The 14,943-nt window shown below is 42.2% G+C and overlaps 1 protein-coding gene across 10 annotated transcripts in view; it reads right to left on the bottom strand.

Moving 5' to 3' along the window:
• Positions 1-14,943, bottom strand: part of BLNK (B cell linker) — a 107,467-nt gene that overhangs the window by 47,759 nt on the left and 44,765 nt on the right. For 3 of the 10 annotated variants that reach the window (XM_054832612.1, XM_054832607.1, XM_054832613.1), the window contains exon 1: positions 2,173-2,680. The exons of 5 other annotated variants lie outside the window; for them this stretch is intronic. Coding sequence is in view for 3 of the 5 variants with exons in the window: in XM_054832607.1 (XP_054688582.1) it covers positions 2,173-2,219 (47 nt within the window). In the remaining 2 variants the exon portion in view is untranslated. Of the gene's footprint in view, positions 1-2,172; positions 2,682-14,943 lie in introns of those variants that run through there. 2 more of the 10 variants (XM_054832608.1, XM_054832606.1) reach the window with 1 other exon arrangement.

The following is a 14,943-nucleotide window of genomic DNA, read 5'->3' as shown; positions in this document are numbered from 1 at the left end:
GTCTACACTTAAAAAAATCAAAAGCTCTACTCTCAGACACTGAGTCAACAGCAGTGCTACTTTAATTTTTGCTGCTACAAAGCAGAAATTTTAAGAAAGTTGTCTTTAGAAAAATGTGAACTATAATTACACCAATTGAAACTATGTTTGGTAAGAATATCTCTTGGCATTGCATCTTGGCATATGGAGGAAGGCAGGATTTTAACGTTACCATTTAGTTCATGTAACATTCAGTACAAACTCTGAACCATCTATGTGTCTTCCATGCAGACGAGAGGCTATATTGGGCAGTCAACTGCACCGTCAACAAGTCACGCAGCGGAAAGGGGTATTTGGCTGTTTCAAAGAAGGAAGAAAAGGCTGCCGCCATGTTATGCTGATCGCTTCCTATACTTGTGCATCTCTCTAAATTTATACTATGAATATGTACTTGTGGAAAGTTCTGCCCTAAGTTTTAGAAATCCTGATACTGTAGTAAGACCATGTAGCCAAATATCCAGGTTTGTGTCCAAGGAGGTATTTTGACACGTTCAAATCAAAGCATGCATGCACTTCCACTGTGCGCAGTGAGAACACTCACATGTGCGAAGAGTGCAGAAGCAGGCATTTCTCAAACAACTAGGGTGAGTTGGCAATGAGGAGGAGAGAAAAAGTAGCTTTTAATACTTCAAGATAATACAGGAAGGCAGAGCTACTACCTCCTCTTCCTTATTTTACAACAATATTAAAACTTGGGTCAAGATGAAAAGTGTCAGCCAGTGTAAAGATGCAGCAGGGATGCAATGGCTGCCTTTCCAATTTAGAGCTTTTGAATCAATTCACAAACAAGTTGTGAACCATTATAACCCTCACATGAAGGCCCCCTTCTGTACAGTAATCCTGCTTTCATCATTTGCAAAGGTGCACAAGATGCATCCTGACCACAGTTTTATCGCAGTGGAGAGTGTGTGTTTTGTTTCTTTATGTACCAGTAACTGTCTTGACAGCATCAAGCTTTCCATCTATCACTTAGCCAGTTCAGACCAACATTGACCCCTAACACCGTTTAGACCATTTTAGAGTATTTAAGGGGATAAATTGCAGACAATGGGGAAATTCATTGTCTTCTTCCCCCTGTGCGTTCAGCCTTACACAGAGTTCTTGCCTGGGCTGTAGGATGCAGTCTGCTGGGCTTTATTAGGTGTGCCTGGCTGAGGAACATAAAGGTCATTGCAGCTCTTCGAATACACATGCCCCCTTGCCAATATTTCAATAGTGTGGAAAGAGTGGATATCAAGAAATGCCATTCCATCAAAACTAGCTTTACAGGAGGCAATTCTGATTTACATGAAGCCTTCTGGGGAGAGGGAGAAAGACTTGAGAATGGTTTATAAATTAGTATTGACTGCTTAAGCATGAGTTATTTTAGGAAAAAATATTTTTCAGTATTTCATTCTTATTTTTCAGGGGAAGTTTCTACGCTACTTTAATCTGAAACAGGACTTCTTTTAACTATTCAGACAAAAAAAAGGTCATGATGAAAGAGCCTTGAGGTGCCAACTCCACCAGCACACCAATTCAGTCACGCTAAAAATACTTCAGTAACGGTCAGCTTCTGCTTTTTTTTCCCTCTCAAACCCTGTATTTAACATTGTTCTCCTTCACTTAGGAACATTTCCCATTTTCCAGTTCCCTCTATTCCACCAGTTCTTTCGAAGATTAGGAAATATTACAGAACTTATCTGAAAAAGCCATCTTCATAGGACATTCTGATTAAACCACTAAGCAATTAAGTACATTTTTGTAATTTGCATAAGTCTTACACATCTTAGTGACTCAAAAACTATATTCTTACAGCCTTGAAAACCGATATTTTAAAAATATGCTTCTTTTCATCGCAGATGAAGCAGACACACATTTTGCTTTGAAATCTGCGTCCGATTGATTGCTCCAGACCTGTATTTACCTTCCGCACTTCCCTGAACCGCCCTGGCGACCAGTAATAGCTTCTCCAAAACTTCTGCCAACTTCCTTGCGCCTCGGAGTCTCCCACTCCCCCCCTAACTCCAGTGCGGGGAGCGGCTCCCGGCCACCCCTCCCCGCCCGGACCCCGCCGAGCTCCGTGCCCGCAGGAGCCCCCGCACAGCCCCGCTCCCCACTCGCGGAAGAGACCGAGAGTGGACCAGACCCTACCTGAACTTCTCCCCGGCCGGCACGGTCAGCTTGTTCAGCTTGTCCATGTTCCGCACTGCGCTCGCCCCGTCCCAACTCGGCACCTGCCGGCGCGGCCGCTTCCTCCTGCCGGGCTCGGCTCGGCTCGGCTCCCTCCCGGTACCGTGACTCGGAGCGCGGCGGAAACTTATCTGCCAGTAAAGCCTCCGCTGGGTTAAATCGCGGCGGCCGCCGTGCCGGGCTGTTGAAGCCTCTCTCCGTCCTACCCGCAGGCGCTAGCAGAGGCAGAGGAGGGACCCGGTGCTCGGGGCGCCCGGCCCGGCCCCGCCGCCCGCCCCCGCCCCGTCCGGCGGCGCGCACAGGTGGTTGCGGAACCGGGAGCTGAGGTGGAGCCTTTGGAAATGGAAACGTGAAGCCTCGGTAATCCGCTCCTCCCTTTAGACCTTTCGGAGTGCCTTAGGGGGGAAGCACTGGCTCGGCCTTGGAGGAAGGCGACCCAGTAGTTCGGATCCCCTGGTTTTACAGCGGGTTAGATTTCGATAAGCTTCACTGGGCTGTGGCAGGGCCAGGTAACCCGCCCTCGGCTGCGTGTCCAGCCCCGGGTGGCTTTGCAGGCTGCAGAGAATGATGCAGGTGCTTGGCTCCCTTCTTCTCCCCACCCCTCTGCACTTCCCGATGAAGATGTGCCAGGTAGTAACATGCTGCTGTGGGAACTTTTCCATTCCCAGAGGTTTTCCAGCAAAACCAGAGAAAATCACCCTATTATCACTGTCAGGAAAATAAAATTCCTCACTCTATTAACTAAGGCAGGAGCAAACCCAGATCCTTCCAGGGACACAGGGCAAGGCCATTCCTACCCATGATGTAGACAGCTGATCCGTGTTTAATGGTTCTGATATCTCTGAGCCTGGGATTTTTTTGCTTAGTCTTGGGCTCAACCATTTTTACTCTTTAAAGATGAACTTTATAGGCAGCTGGTTGTTTCTGAGGGGCGATGTAAGCAGATAGTAATGTTCAACCTTTATCCTGAAGTGCTGATTAACTTGAATTCAGCACCTTTGGAGGATGACTCTTGTTGCTCTCTTTCTGTATCTTTGGCCTGTCTGCAGCTTAGTTTATAAGCTAAGGCTGGTCTAGGTAGGAATCCTACTCCTTCCTTTTTAAAAAAATGTACATGTGCATCATGTTAATATGTTTTGATAAGTACAATATGTTTTGAGGACACCCAAAGTTATTTCTTGGGGAGATTCTCATTGTCACTTAGGCTAGATTTTCACGCGGATGTGTCTCTTCCCCAGGTTGTACTGACTGTAGTTTTTTTCTTGTGGAAATGTAGCGGCAAAACAGACTTTCCTGGTTAGTGCAGATGACTGTGGGGAAAGAGCCCGCCACAAGATTTAGGTCTTTGATAACAGTATTGCTCTGATCTTAGCATGGCTGACGTTTTTGGTTTCTGAGCTTTCAACATGGAAATCACTGCATATTTGCATAGACTATTGCTCTAGGGAGGACCCATAGTGATCAGATTGCCCCTTTTGGGATGTCTTATAATGTTTGTGGGCTTTAAGGCATAACATAATAATGTTGAATGCTGTTTACTACACAAATCTTTGGAATTCTACCCTGTATTGTATCTGGTTATGAACTGGACGCCTTTGCAAGTTTACTCCCTGGAAGTTATTTTGAAAATTAAATTAATTTTGAAGTAGTTAAAATTAACACTCTGGCAATGTGAAGTATAAATAAATTGCAGTATCGCTTTACTTTTTGCTTATATAATCTTCCTGCTACATCTAAACATGTATCAGAATACGGGATTCACTCAGGCTCATGCAGTGATTTCTCTTGGACAGCAACTGCCTCTTGCCTGGCTGTTGCAGAAATCCCAGACTGTTTCCCTTTGAGATCTTTGGTGGCAGCCTGTCATTTGCACTGCTGTGCTGGTTTCACCTTGTTTCTTTCTGACTCAACAGTTTACAGGGTTAGTTTTAATGCTCTGCGGTGCCTGGTGCAGAGGGCTTTCACGCCTGTCCTCACAGTGCTGTCGCCTCACTGCTCCTGGCAACGGGCTGCTGCTGCTCACGGCAGTGCCCGAGTCCCCTGCGCTCAGGTCTCGGTGACAGTGCGGCTCACGCAGGATCTGTCATCCCTGTGGTGCTGGCCCAAGTGTTTGTGTAGCTGTGCAGTGAAACGGACTGGGGAAGGAGTCCATTACTTTTTGCTAGATTGTTTGTAACAGAAAGGGGGGTTTTAACTGCATTGGTTCCTTCATTTGACTTGATGCACAGATGTTTGTGAGGGTGCAGCACGGGGTGGGAGGAATAGGGTGTGTGACTGCTCAGGCTAACAAGAAGTTACTCCTAAGAAAGTCTCCATTGCATAAGACTTGTTCATGAAATTTTGTGGCATCTGCCATGGGGCCTGTCCACTGGTCATACCTCAGCCTGCTTGCTTCTTCCATGCATGTGCATGGTCCAATACAAACCCTGCTTCACTTTAATATCTACAAGCAGTTTGTAGCGAAATAAACCTTTCCTATTACTCCATCAGGGCTTGTTTTTACCCGTATGGAAAGCAGTACAGGGAAAGGAGGTAAATGCTTGTTCTCACAACCCTGGCTCTCTGAATGCTTACACAGGGCATATCTTACTTCCCTTTATATCCACTCCTACCGAGACATACAGGATTTTTTCTTGGGGAGAAGAGTCCTGGCTTAGAATTAGCAGAGGACCAGGGGATGTGGGCTAGGCTGGCTCTCTTTGCTCATGCAAAGAGTAAATTAGTCCCTTCCTCCCACAAAAAGCACATGCAGGACGCAGTATCCCACTGTTATCTTAAACCCAAGGCATCTGAGAGAGTGGTTTCTCCTGGCCACCTTGGAATATGCTGTTTCTGGGACACCAATGGAGAGTCAAGTGCAGGGAAAGTCCTGAATTATGAGAAGGAAGCCACTCTCCCCCAAATGTCAAGTGAAGCCTTTCTAGTTACAGCGAAATTCCTCCTCTTCCCCCCTTTAAATGTGTCACATGCATCAAAAACATCTGGATCTAAACAGTGTAGCCTCACCAGAAAATTACTACAGCCCACTTAGCTCTTTCTGGTCTGCCTCCAAATCAGCCTATCTCGCCATCTACCCTGGTGTTGAGAAAGCTTGGTTGGATGCTACAAGATAGGGCAACCACTAGAGAAAAACCTTAAATACAGAACACACCTCCAAAACCACCCTAGGCTTCTTCTTTTGCCCAGCAGGTGATTTCAGAGTCCAAACTTGTGGCCCATATTGGGACTGATCCTGCCTGTGGTCAAGAGGGTTTTTGTATAGTCCATACGGAGAGGAGCAAACTATAGTTGCAGCCAGCAAGGAGGGCCCTGCAGACCTGCGCCAGGGACAGGGCAGGTGAGTGGCAGCAGTTCCTCCATCCTTCCAGCGTTACTCATCACCCCAGAAGGGTATCTCTGGGGGCCCTGGCTGGAGGGGGGACCAGGGCCTCACTAACACTCATTCCAGCAAACACCCTGCCTTCCTCTTCAGGAGCCCCGGGAGGGCCTGGAGGCTGTGGCAGGTTTGAGCCACGCAGCAAACATAATGTTATGCTATTTTTGTAGTTGTAACCCCAGCAACTGTCCCCTTTGACCTAATATGCTCATTTGCAGAATGCCAAAGAGGAACTGGGATTTGTTTTACCACATGAGTGACATCTTGACCATAGCGATGGTTAACATGTAACCCTCCTCTCCAGCCATGAGTGCCGTTCTTGGCAGAGGGGGGATTTGTTTTGAGGGATGACTGTGCCACCTCCATGCTCCCTGGCACATCTAGGCCAATGAGGACAGTGTGGGACGCACGGTCACTGGATGGCAAGTGCTGGTGCCCACTGAGACGTGGCCCGGCAGCCTGGACCAACCTGCGCTGCCCAGCTGAGGGACAGGTCCCAGGGGTGTGGGGCATAATGATGTCCCAGGAGAATGTATCTTGACATCTTGGATGAGGCTTTTTGCAAAGGTGTTCCTGCGGTACTGGTCTTCTGGAGAATCATCATTCAAGCCCTTTATCTAAATGGTATTTTCTTATCTAATGTTTTAAGAACCTACATTCACATACGCTCTGCCATTTTTGTGATTACGTAGATAGCCACTAACTTTATTTTCCTGTATATGACTACAAAAGATACAGGATAAATTCTTGACACCATTACTTAACACAGGTAACGCAGGGCTTGCCAGTAAATTCCCTTAGCAGGATGGTTGACAGAATATGCATGCTTTTTGATTTTTATTTTTGATGCTGAAAATGCCATTGAAATTTTGAAAAGACCTTCTAAATGCTTGGACAGATTTTCTAAATGCCACTGACTATTGCAACATAATTTCCTCATCACCACAAGTGGTGTGACTTAGTCTGGGTTTGTCTCTCTGATCTTTTCCCAGTATGACTGTGTAATTCTGCATTTATGCTCATAAATAAAAAGATTTTAAACACAACTTCTTTATTTTGTATGTTCAGAAATTAAAATTATTTTTTACCCCCTCTGCTATTTTCTGCTGTTTATTTCCCACCAGCTCATTCCTTGTACATGCTGCCTCACTCTGGCGGCATGTTCTGGTTTCTATTTAAGAGCTGTGAGGTCATTGAGACATGGTCAAAACCAGACTCGGTAGAACAAACTCTGAGACTGTGAGGATCCTACCTTAATTTGGTCAAAATGTGATATGAATTGCCAGATATTTCCTGTTTACTTAGGGCTCCACTTTCCTGTACCCTGTTGTTATGGTTTGAACTTGCTTCTCTGAGTAGACGGAAAAATCCTGTAGCGCAGCAACAAGGTATTGGAAGACATGTCTGAAGCATTTTAGTCCTTGGTAAGTGGTGTTCCTAGATCAGAACAAGCATCTTCATACGGAGCCAGTCATTGTAGGGAAACCATTAGGTAAAATCCAGAGTTTGACTGCTATCACTGACAAGACTGATGGTTTTTCTTGGCTGAAGGTTTCTCTCTGACTCCTTTAATGAGTGCTTTTTCTGATTTCCACTGAAATTAATGCTCTCTGGTTTAATACCTTCCAGTACATGGTTTGTATGATGATTTTGGGTTTGTCAGGGATTCCTGCTGAAGCTACTAATATCACTAATATTCATATCACAGTGTTAAATATTATATAAAATATCAGCTGTACATATCTTCCTTTTAAATTCTTAAGCTTTGATGCTAACACCTTTTTATGAAGACCATTCATGACATTGTCTTAATGTGGATGACAGAATTTGACTATGTTTAGTCTAGGGAACCTAGGGGCCTGTTTGAGTTCCTGATCTGGCTTAGCAGCTGAAGCCACATCCTGACTGCATAACGGGGTGAGACTCAGTGATGCAACAGCATCTGCCCGTAGCCTCCTCTGCATGCCAAGAAACCCTGGGAATGTGTCCCAGGCAGGGACTCTGGCACACAGGACAGATGGGCAATCGAGCTGCAGGAAAGAGTGTGAAAAGTCCAAGCCAGTGTATAGGTACAGCCTTGGCTCTCAGTTGCCATTTCCGAACTTCTAGGATTTCACACAGTTGAAATAAAAAGCAGAGAATTGTAAACTGTATCATGTAGCATAAAAATTTAGCGATGAGAAGATGAATAAAAAGAATTGCAAACAGATTAGTTTAAAACATCAATTTACAGTAAATCTTTTTAATGTTTATTTTTATTTTTAATGCTTTGAGGAGACAGTGCTGCATCAAAGGATCTCAATGAACTATGCATGACTATTTCAAGAGGAAGCTATTTTTTACAGATTACATTAATGCTCATAGATACAGTCTAGTGCCTTCAATATATATAAAACAGCTGAGAAACCTGATTTGAAGTGAGCAATCAGTTTGATAACTAGGTTTCAGTTTTATTCATAATATGACCATATAAGAGTTACTTTTTCTCTCAGTCGTGCTAGAAAACCCATTCTGTAACCCCTTCTCAATTAGCAAAATTTTGTTTCCAACATTAATAGAGAAGATTGTGCCAAAATTTTTTCTTAGAAGTACTCAGGAGTCAAGGATGCAACTGTTATTTATAGGAAAGAATTCTTCAAGTAGATTTCACGTACAACCTGTCTTGCCAAGTGTATTTTTTCATTTTGACTTCCCCACTTCTGGGGAATGTGCGGAACCACAAGATGTTGCACATTTTACTTTTTAAAAGACAGCTTTGTGAGCTTTTCCTTGGCTTTTCCTTCAGGAAATCCTGACAAAAGACCAGCAGTGTAAGCTCTCCTGAGAAATGTGTAAAATGATTGAAAATTCACTTCAAAATATCTGTCTGATTTTACTGTCTTGAGGTAATAGTATTTCACCTAGCTCAGAGGTACTTCTCCCTGCCTATATCTACATGCTGTCTTAAATCTCTGATAATTGCTTCAAAGAGAGTATTTATTCATACGTAAAGGTCTCTCTTTAAAATTTGAGTCTACCGCTTGAGCTCTGACTTTGTGCTACTACTGGGATAGCACTAAAGGTGAGAGCTCCAACCATGGAAGCAGTGTAATGTGAATGTAAACGTCCCCGGTCAGTAGCAGGAATTTGGCTTGATCAGTCTGTGTTCACGTGAAAGTCAGGAAATGATTGCTACAGTTCTGTTTTTCAAGGCTGTGGAAGTTTAGTGAAAATAGCTCAAACTGATACCACCTACATCTGAATTGGATAACAACCCAAATTCATACCACCCGAATCTGAACTGGAATCTGTAGCCATGTTGCAGGCTTTAATTTTTCCTAAAGGCTTGCTATTTTAAAGTATTTTGTATGTATTTGATCTCTTCTGCTTTCAGAATACCCGTAGGAAGACGTGCCAGCAATACGCTGTGGGGATGGAGAGCGGAGGGGAAACAGGGGGTTAGCACTAGACTGTCACATGCTGCCTGGGAGGGTTTTGTGCTTGATCATATGGGTCTGAATGCAAATTTGTGGGACTTGGTACCAGGCCAAAAGAGCACTCAAACTCTATTGTTTAAAACTATGCCAATTTAGATAGAGTTTTGTTTCCCCACAATTTCTATTTCGGTTGATATACTGCCTACTCAACTTACTGTTCAGTGTCCCATAGCTGGTGTTTGGAAACCGTGAGTTTATGGAACATGATTTCTCAAGACATTCTCTATATTTACTACGTACTGATTGCTATAAACAGGTGAAACACTGCTGCTTCATGTTGAAAATAATACATCTCTGTTTTTTCCCAAGCATTGCTCTCAGTCTTGTATTAACTAGTCAATTTGAATGGATTTTTTCTATTTCCAGGATGCATATAAGCTGTTTTAAATGAGTAAACACTACTTGTACAGGCAAAGTTACATGTAGACATTTAGTTGTGTCCTAGCAGATGAGAGGAAGGTACCTTTCTGTCCCAAGTATTTTTAAATAATACTAATTTTCAGAAGTTTTAGTCTCCTCACTGTGGGTCAAATGGCTCAATGCTACAGCGTTAATTTTGGAAGACTCCTAGCAACTGCACTAGAAATCTTAAAGCTTTGATCTGTTATTGCTTTAGATACTAAATGGCGTGTTCAGAGTTGTTCATATAGTCATAGTAGTAGGAGATGCACTTGAAAATGCAACTAAATTTAATTGAACGGGATTTGGGTTTGTCTTTAGGCTCACTGGAGGAAATAGGCCATACGTGTAGGCATGTACTGCGGGGTAGGCAAAGATGTGAGAACAGTAAATTTAGTAGGATTTTCTCATGAAGGGGCTTCCGAGCAAACTGATTTTAGCAGCTGCAGAGAAAATGTGTTTTATTTCTCTGGGGACAAACCCACTGTGTAAAAAGCTGCACTTCTGCTTTTCAGTTTTACTGTCATCTGTTCCACATGCACACAGAAACACAAAATTTGCTCCTTCAGACAGACTAATTATTTAATGTTAAACTGAAAGCGTTTGAGGTCAGATTGCCTTGGAGGCAGTGACCTGTGTTGGAGCCAACCGACAGCCACAGTGACTCTGAAGAACAGCGCTGCTGCTTGGTCTACAAATCTTATCCCCTTCCAGCAGTCAAGAGGGACTGCAGTGGAGATACTCGTAACTGGCCAGCTTTAATCCAGCTCTGATCCTAACCACGGAAGGGAGGGCGCAGGGGCACAGGCTTCTTTGCAGACTGGCAAGCCACTCTTTGTTTCTGACTTTTCTCCAGGGCTTGTATACCCTGCTCTTCATCCTCCTCATCTCCTGCTGCAACTGGATTAAATCTTGGACAAGTTTGCTTCCCTGTCCATCCTCCTGTTGGGGGTGTGGATTTACCCTGGCACTGAGAATGAGACTTGCACGGGGCAGAGGAGGATGGGGAAGGAGAAGCATTTTGTGTCCTTCCTTTCTGTGTACCTGCTGAGGATCAGTCAGCATTCAGACATAGACAGTGAATGGTCTAAACGTGTTTGTGTCCCTGCTGACAAAATCGCTGTGTATACTCACACAGACAAAATGTTGCACAAACTGAAAGGGATGTATGTATGTTATACAATATGTAAAACAATGAGGTTATTTTGGTATAGCGTTGATACTGTTTACATATATCACGATGCCTTCAGTACCTGGAAAACGCTGCAAAACCAATAGTTTTTAAACCAGTTCTTTCCTGCGCTGGCCTGTAATACATACAGCCAAGGAAAATGGTTGCTGCATCTCTTTGCTGGCACAATTTGGTAATCTGCACTGCTTCACTTTCTTTTCTTAAGACTGCTGTCTTCTGTTTCTTGGATAACTGGAATTGCCTAACACTACCTTCTGAGAGCAGAAATGTCACCGAACAGGAAAAGTTCCGAAAGTTCCTCTCACCCAAAAGTATAGTGGATTTGAAATACTGCCTTCAAAAAAAGACAGTGAAGTTATCAAGGAGATGGAGGACTTTCTAAAGAAATAAATTTTTATCTTTTAATTAAAAAAGTAGCAAACTACTATTTGAAATAATAACAAGATAACATTTTATGACCAAAGGTGCTACATGGCTGTGAAATTCTCTTCTGTGGAGAAAATTTGCTCAGACTTGTAACTATAGACATGAAATTTTTCTGTTGTCTAAGACTGCGAATTTTGTGAATCATTGCAAAGATGTTTACACAGTTGGTAACTTTAATTGCATTAAGACTACAAAACTGTAGCAGATGAATAGGAGTGCCACACTATATCAGAGTGGGTGGTTATTTTTTATATATCCTATTTTGAATCATTGATTGCTGTAGTACAGCATTTAAAAGAGTTATTTTATAAGTTTGTGGTCATAAGAGCCTGCACCTTTCTACTCTCAGAGTATCTCAGAAGAAAAAAATTCTACATCTAATATCGAACACTGGTTTCAGAATAACTTTCTACTTTTTTGTCATCCCTCCAGATTTAAAATACAAAGGGAACTCAGGGAGAAGTGAAAGAAGAAAGAAAATTTGATAGAAGTCTACATGTAAAGAAATGTATATATGTAAATTTGAATATTCATTGTATTGCAGTAGCATGTAGTAGTCATTCATAAACAATTATCCCTTTTCATTATATGTTGTTCTAATGGATAACAAGAAGAAGGTCATTGCATTGAGAAAATTACAATCTCAAAGATTTTAGGAGTAAAGAAAGTTTCTGTCTGGTAGTTTAGAAATAATATACATAGTCTTACAAGATTTTTAATTTCTGGACACTAGTGGTTTTTACCAACATCTGCAGTACGGACGTGGGTACTTAAAACTTCTCTGTGCTGTAGAGATCTGCCTGGGGATGTGTTATACATTTGAAATTGTCTTGTTTGTTATTGTCACAATAATGTTGAGTCAGGAATATGTTTATAAACAGACTGATGAGTGAAGACTAGATTGCTATGTACTATTTATAATTTGAAACTCTTAACAAGGTATACATTATTTGTATAGCTTTTGCTATAAAATATTCATATTAGTTAGCAAATAGGAAGACAATAATGATAGAATTGAGTCTTTCAGGGAGAAATTATTGATTTTTAAGGTATCTCTTCCTGAAGAGTTGTGATTTCTTTCAAGCTTAAGCCTTCCTCGAGGTTGGTTTACTTTCATCATTCTGTTCACATGAGAATTTCCCCTTTTATGAAAAAGACTCCTCAAAGTATCATGAGTTTCTGAAGAAATTATAGATTTCTATTATTACTTTTTATTCCTGGTGGAACTGATACCACCAACACTTTCCTGAATCAAAGTTCACAGTGTAAATTTATTTGTTCCAGCACAGTCCATTGGGGAGTTACACCAGCTCAGCGGGTGATGTACTGTTCCTATGCGTGCATACGGAGGCACCCACCCACACCCATTCACTCGTTCTTGTCTTCCTTAGGCACCTGATGCAGGCAAATGTCACAAACGTCACATGAATTAGACCCTTGACCTGACCCAGGATTGCTTTACTGTAAGTAAGCCAATGCTCAAGAATATTAGAGTAGAAAGAAATGCCATAATAAAGGAGCAAAATTTTGAGCTCGGTATAGAAGTGTTGCTAGAAAGACATCATCTGTAAAGCTACCTTTGTTATTTATCAGTGTTTTTTTAGAGCTGCTTTTTTTTTTTTTTAAGTTAAAACCCAATGAAGTACCAATGTGGTGGAAGTATATCATACATGTTTAGTACTGCTTTTGGTTAACAGCTGAAATTGTTGAAATTTTGGTTTTATCTGTAATTTTCAATAAATCCTTGGAAAGGGATTGGCTAGCAGAGAATACCTGTAAAACTGTACATGTGAATCATACTTCTATTTCTTTAAAAAGACAAAATAATGGCAGGAAATATTGGACTTCAGAATTTTCTTCAGTGTGTATTTGAATCTATCTATATTTGTGGGCTATATGTGGACGAAACCCATCTTGTTATGAATAATTTCTTAAACACTATTTCTACCAGTAATATAAAAAGAATATAGCTGGTAGTTCATGCTGACATTTCAAGCAGTACAAACAATCCTTTTACTTCCATGATCTTGGACTGTCGTATCTATTCATTAAAGCAACAGCATGGATATGCTTTATATTCTTGTGTATTTGTTCAGAATATTATTGCTTGAGCCAGAGGAATGAGATAAGGAAGATATATACTGATAAAGGTAATTAGTTATAACAGCCAGATCAGGGTTTTAGAAAAGGATCTGATTACTTTTATGAAATGTATGGTAAGGCAAATTAACTGAAATGGTAAGATATTTTTAGGTTATTGTCTGCATTCTGAGAGCTTCGTAAAATAATAAAGAGCCATGAAACTGGGCATTAAGGAACTAAATAGGAGAAATGACAGAGCTGTGGTAGCAGGTGTCTGGGGAAACTGAAGTGCCAAAATTGTGAAAAAGAAACTGAGACTTAATGCTCTGTCAAGGATATCATTGGAGAGTACCTAAAATGTGCAATGGCAGTGGGTGGAGGAGAATGGAAAACAGGAAAGCTAGTATAAGAACTGTAAAATACATAAAATCTCTTCTTTCCCCCCTCAGAAGTCTTGACTATTAGGAACAGAAGGAGATTGTCAGACTTTGAAAAATCAGGCACAGCTTGTGGAAGAATGAAATAAAATATTTTTAAAAACAGATCAGGCAATACTGTTCTATTATAATTTTTAACAGCAGTCTCAGCCCAGACCAAGACAGCTTTGGGCAGGGACACTGAACTACCTACCTACTCTGGAGAATGTCCTTTCATCCCTCTGTCCTCCAGAAGGTTGATAAAATAACCTGCGAGAAGTGGTCTGAGTAGTCCTAAACTGTTACATGCTGCAGGGAAGCTGCATGTACTGCTGTTAGTGTGGTGAGAGATTGGCCATAGTCTGGCCAATAGTCAAGAATTCAGAGCATATCTGCTTTTCACTTCTAAGAATTGTAAACAAGCATCAAGATTGTAAAGTCAAAGTGCATTTACACTATGTGGTGGAGCATGGTGCCAGAGCTGGTGACAACTGAGCAGTCTCTGGAACAAGATGCAGAGGAGCTGCACCTTGAGACAAGGCATTTGAGATCCCATACAGCATCCAGTAGTGCAGCTTTCCTGCTTCCGGCAGCTGAGCAGCTCCTGTGCTTGGTGCTACCTCCTCAGTCCCTATGCTGCACCCACTGCAAGTGTACAGATGCTTTGAAGCACTGAAAGTCAGAGAAAACTAGCATGGAGGTTGTCTTTGAATCTTAATTTCATAAATATGTGTACTGTGATACTGTCTGTATTTAGGTGGTTACAGATGATCTATCCAGAGAGGCACGCTCGTGCTCTGAATCATGTGTTGACGAGTGTTAACACCATCTGTCAAGTCGATACGCACAAGTACCGTCATGCCAGTGTCCGTGGTGTTACTAAGGTAGTTCTACATTCTTCACATTGGTGTTGCTTTTGGAAAGGGAGTTTATGAGAAAGGTAAAGAGGTATTTATTTGCATAATGAATGCAATTTCTGCATTTGTTTGGGGCAAATCTTTGAAATATATATTTTGGGCAAATTTATTAATTCTATGGGTTGCCACCTGTAGCTGTGCAAGCTGTTTGGTTTCAGGTCTTGAATTCTGTTGCACAAAGGGCCGCTGTGGCATTCCTACCAACTGCACTTAATCTTTGGTCAGGGCAGCTGTGCTGAACAGCCTCTCCTGAAGCTGTTTCAAGTGACTGGTTGCTACAGCACCAACTGTCTGACTTGCAGCTGCAACGGGCCCTCCTGCCACAGTCCCTGACCTTCTCCTTGCAGCTCATCTTGTAGCTTCTCTATTCTGCCTGTCCAGCTGACCCCATTTTTAAGCACTGCAGTTTTCAAGGCTTAGTCTCTTATCTCAACCGTTTACCTGTTGT

This window comes from Grus americana, chromosome 7 (genome assembly GCF_028858705.1).
Source record: "Grus americana isolate bGruAme1 chromosome 7, bGruAme1.mat, whole genome shotgun sequence".
Taxonomy (NCBI): Eukaryota; Metazoa; Chordata; class Aves; order Gruiformes; family Gruidae; genus Grus; species Grus americana.
Note: the sequence above shows the minus strand (reverse complement) of the source record. Positions and strands in the feature narration are given on the sequence as shown.